We start from the raw sequence: 5,000 nt of genomic DNA on the forward strand, positions 1-5,000 counted from the left end.
ACACTCACACACACACTCTAAAACGCGCGCGCACACACACACACACACTAACACACTCACTCACACACACACTCTAAAACGCGCGCACACACACTAACACACACACACTAACACACACTAACACACTCACACACAATGTCCCTGTGCACTGAACTCGAGTGTCCTGCACTGAGCCCTGACTTTGGGCCTGGAGTCTCCTCATCATCCTGATCATCAGTGTCTGATCTCACTAATGCTCTTGTAGCTGAATGATCACTGATCCCCCACAGACACAACATCTAGTGTAGAACCTTCACAGAAGAGCAGAGTGGAGCTGATTAGGACATCTGAGGGAATAAATCTAGAGAGAATGGGTGACGTATGGGTGTGATGGTCAGGGTGCACATACTTTTAGATGTTTAGTGTAGCTCCTGATTTCGTTGTGCTCTTTATTTGTTTCTGTAGTTGATGATTTCCTGATTGTTGGTATAATATTAAAGAACATTATTATGTAATAATTGAGTCCGATATGTTCGTGTACGGCAGGGAATATGTAACACACGTCACCATGACAACCAAGTTCAGCAAGACGTACACGCGGAAGGGCGGCGAGGCGAACTCCAAGTTCGAGGAGGTTTTTGGTAACAGGAAAGCGACACTGAGCACCAAATGGGGTGAGACGACGTATAAAGCCCAGCTCGGTTCCAGACGCCCCGCCCACACGCTCGCCACGCCCGACACGTCCGCGCTGCACAAAAAACTCCGCCTAGAGCGAGACGACGAGGCGGACGACCCGTTCGGGTTCGATAGCGACGAGGAGCAGAGCGAGACGTCCAGAGGCTCAGAAGAAGAACAGAGCGGACAGAACACAGGGGGCGGAGTTAACACAGGTAACGCCCAATTACAGGGAAACGCTTGATCAGAGAGACGTTTCTGTACCTGAGCTTATATTTTTTGCTCGTTCTGTACCCGAGTTGTCATTTATTATTAAACACATTTCAGCATTCTGAAACAAACAGAAGATTCAGTTCTTTTTCCTCTCGTTTCTCTCAGCAGCACCGGTTCGCAGCCCCTCCCCCGCCGTCAGCGGATCCAAACACACGTCGCACGCAGCTAATTTAAAGCCGACACATAAAGACTCGAGCAGTTTCGTAGAACGTTCAAGCGAACGTTCTCCGTCTGAGTCCTCTGAAGGAGCATCTGCACAAACCGGCTTCGCGTCAGAAAATTCCAGGTCCGCCGAACAGGAAACGGGAGGTCCCGAGACGGCGGAGAAGCCGATCGACTTCGAGCCACTTCCTCTGATCAAACCGGCGAGAGACCGCGTTTATCGAAGAGCCGGTAAGAAAGGAGAACAGGAGAATTCCCAGAATTCCCAATTATCAGGAGAAAACGTCAGCAATAAACCCACCGTCAAAACTGTCTCCACGAGCGTGTCTACGTCCGGGGGGTCGGAGGTGAAAGGTCGTGGGCGTGTGAGAGATTATACGCTGCTGCACCCGTCCTGTGTGTCGGTGTGCAACGTCACCATCCAGGACTCCATGGAGCGCGGCGTGGAGGAGTGTGTGAGCACCACGCCGTCTGATCTGGGGGACACCGGAACGTTCCGCAGGAAGACGGACAACCAGCCTCCGAAGTACAGCAGGTACACACACACACACATACACACACACACACACACGCACTATCTATCTCTTTGTCTGATGATGCTGTGTATTCTCTATAAAGGCATCGTCCCACCAAGTCTAAGCTGGAGTGCAAGCTGGAGTTTTTTGGCTTCGAGGACGGCGTGTGTGAGGACGGAGACGCCGAACCCGGCACCAGCTACAAGATTAAATACTTTGGATTCGACGATCTGAGCGAAAGCGACAGCGAGGACGAGGACGACCGACCGGGGAAGAAGAAGGAGAAGAAGAGAGACGCTTCAGAGACGACGACCGCGGCGTCTCGCTGTCCTCCGACCGGTGAAGCTCTGAACCTCTCACACACTCTCACAGGTACAGAGTCTGCAGTCTGGCAGGGTTTATCACTGCACTAGCATGATGCTAACCTGAGGCTGTCGGAGCGTGTATTGTGGAGTATAGTGAGAGTACAGCACAATTATAGTGAGTATAGTAAAGACAGTAGGACGACATGTAGCTAGTAATTCGTTTAAACTAAATTAGTGCGATTTCAGTGTAGGCCGTAGTGAGTATAGTGCAACATGGAACACACCTAGTGCGATTCGTAGCAGGTATATTAGTGATTATAGTGAGTATAGTGTGTATACATCACTCCCTGACTAAAGTCTTGTAGGAACAACAGATAATAACGTGACTTCTAGGTGATCGTTTGGGATCAGAAGCGGCTTATAAGAAAGGCGAAGGCCTCTAGATTACTTATTTTACCCAAATAAAATCTTATCATGCCTTGATTTTTAATTATTTAATTAGGACAGAATGTCTGGAAAATTGTCCGTAGTGTGTGATTGTATGAGTGAATGAGAGTGTGTGTGTGTGTGTGTGTGTGTGTGTGTGCCCTGTGATGGGTTGGCACTCCGTCCAGGGTGTATCCTGCCTTGATGCCCGATGACGCCTGAGATAGGCACAGGCTCCCCGTGACACGAGGTAGTTCAGATAAGCGGTAGAAGATGAATGAGAGTGAGAATTAGGACAGAAAGGTCAGACTTTGCTTAGATTAAAGTCTTGTCACATCTTTAAAGGATTCAACCAATCACGGATTAGAGGGTCATCTGTGAGAAATACTGTAATTAACACATTCCCATGTGTGTAGAAGAAGAACCCCAGCACACTCAACCTACATTTGAAATGCATCCATGTCAAAGATTCAACCACAGACCAAAGTGCTGATCATCAAGAGCCAGAAGACCGAGTCTCTTGTCTCCTGCTACATCTTTAACGTATCTAAACGTCCAGTGGAGAAGATAAGAAAAAGATCTGAAGAAACCGGTGAAGTTCATGACAGGCCTCATAAGACAGGTGTTAGAGAGGACCGTTTGTTACATAGCAAATGGTCACCAGAAACCAGCATTAAACAGCATTTGCCAAGGCCCACAGCTTGCAGGAAGGATGGACTGTGGAAAAGTGGCAGAAGGTTGATTTTTCAGATGAATCGTCTATTGAACTGCATCCCAATCGTCGCAAATACCGCAGAAGACCTAGTGGAACCAGCACGGAGCCAAGATTCACACAGAAAACAGTCAAGTTCATACCACAGGAGAGGGCAAATTCTTCAGCAGGATGGTGCTCCTTCTCATACTTCAGCCTCCACATCAAAGTTCCTGAAAGCAGGTCAAGGTGCTCCAGGATTGGCCAGTCCAGTCACCTGGGGTAAGATGAAGGAGGAGGCATTGAAGATGAAACCAAAGAATCTCGATGAACTCTTGATGAATCTTGATGAGACCTGCAAGAATGCTTTCTTTGTCGTTCCAGATGACTTTATTAATGAGTTATTTGAGTCACTGCTGAGACGTATGGATGCAGTCCTCTAAGCTCATGGGAGACAAACACAATATTAATTATTATTCCACTGCACCATGACTTTGTTCTGTACTGTACATTATTTCTGTTAAGTGACAAGACTTTAGTCTAAGCAAAGTCTAACCTTTCTGTCCTAATTAAATTATTAAAAATCAAGGCATGATAAGATTTTATTTGGGTAAAATAAGTGTAATCTAGAGGCCTTTGCCTTTCTTATAAGCCGCTTCTGATCCCAAATGATCACCTAGAAGTCACGTTATTATCTGTTGTTCCTACAACTTGGATAGGCGACAAGACTTTAATCTGTGTTAGTGTGTGTGTGTGTGTCTGTGTTAGTGTGTGTGTGTGTCTGTGTTAGTGTGTGTGTGTCTGTGTTAGTGTGTGTGTGTCTGTTAGTGTGTGTGTGTCTGTTAGTGTGTGTGTGTCTGTGTTAGTGTGTGTGTGTCTGTGTTAGTGTGTGTGTGTCTGTGTTAGTGTGTGTGTGTCTGTCTGTGTTAGTGTGTGGGTGTGTGTCTGTGTTAGTGTGTGTGTGTCTGTTAGTGTGTGGGTGTGTGTCTGTGTTAGTGTGGGTGTGTCTGTGTTAGTGTGGGTGTGTCTGTGTTAGTGTGTGGGTGTCTGTGTTAGTGTGTGGGTGTGTCTCTGTTAGTGTGGGTGTGTCTCTGTTAGTGTGTGTGTGTGTGTCTCTGTTAGTGTGGGTGTGTCTGTGTTAGTGTGTGGGTGTGTGTCTCTGTTATTGTGGGTGTGTCTGTGTTAGTGTGTGGGTGTGTGTCTCTGTTAGTGTGTGGGTGTGTGTCTGTGTTAGTGTGTCTGTGTTAGTGTGTGGGTGTGTCTTAGTGTGTGGGTGTGTGTCTCTGTTATTGTGGGTGTGTCTCTGTTAGTGTGTGTGTGTCTGTGTTAGTGTGTGGGTGTGTGTCTCTGTTAGTGTGTGTGTGTCTGTGTTAGTGTGTGTGTGTGTCTCTGTTAGTGTGTGTGTGTCTGTGTTAGTGTGTGTGTCTCTGTTAGTGTGTGTGTGTCTGTGTTAGTGTGTGGGTGTGTGTCTCTGTTAGTGTGTGTGTGTCTGTGTTAGTGTGTGTGTGTGTCTCTGTTAGTGTGTGTGTCTGTGTTAGTGTGTGGGTGTGTGTCTCTGTTAGTGTGTGTGTGTGTCTGTGTTAGTGTGTGGGTGTGTGTCTCTGTTAGTGTGTGTGTGTCTGTGTTAGTTTGTGTGTGTGTGTGTGTGTGTGTGTGTTAGTGTGTGTGTGTCTGTGTTTGTGTGTGTGTGTGTGTGTGTGTCTGTGTTAGTGTGTGTTTGTGTGTGTTAGTGTGTGTGTGTGTCTGTGTTAGTGTGTGTGTGTCTGTGTTAGTGTGTGTGTGTCTGTGTTAGTGTGTGTGTGTCTGTGTTAGTGTGTGTGTGTCTGTGTTAGTGTGTGTGTGTGTGTGTGTGTTAGTGTGTGTGTGTCTGTGTTAGTGTGTGTTTGTGTGTGTGTGCGTGTGCGCGTGTGTGTGTGTGTGTGTCTGTGTTAGTGTGTGTGTCTGTGTTAGTGTGTGTGTCTGTGTTAGTGTGTG

At 47.1% G+C, this 5,000-nt stretch overlaps 1 protein-coding gene across 3 annotated transcripts in view; it reads left to right on the plus strand.

Annotated features, from left to right (window-relative positions):
* Positions 1-5,000, plus strand: part of wapla (WAPL cohesin release factor a) — a 24,283-nt gene that overhangs the window by 4,774 nt on the left and 14,509 nt on the right. Inside the window, exons 2-4 of one of the 3 annotated variants that reach the window (XM_060879037.1) lie at positions 526-869; positions 1,033-1,624; positions 1,708-1,976. In XM_060879037.1, coding sequence (XP_060735020.1) covers positions 548-869; positions 1,033-1,624; positions 1,708-1,976 — 1,183 coding nt within the window. In that variant the 5' untranslated portion in view covers positions 526-547. The remainder of the gene's footprint in view (positions 1-525; positions 870-1,032; positions 1,625-1,707; positions 1,977-5,000) is intronic. The other 2 variants (XM_060879039.1, XM_060879038.1) reach the window with 2 other exon arrangements.

Source organism: Tachysurus vachellii, chromosome 10 (genome assembly GCF_030014155.1).
Source record: "Tachysurus vachellii isolate PV-2020 chromosome 10, HZAU_Pvac_v1, whole genome shotgun sequence".
Taxonomy (NCBI): domain Eukaryota; kingdom Metazoa; phylum Chordata; class Actinopteri; order Siluriformes; family Bagridae; genus Tachysurus; species Tachysurus vachellii.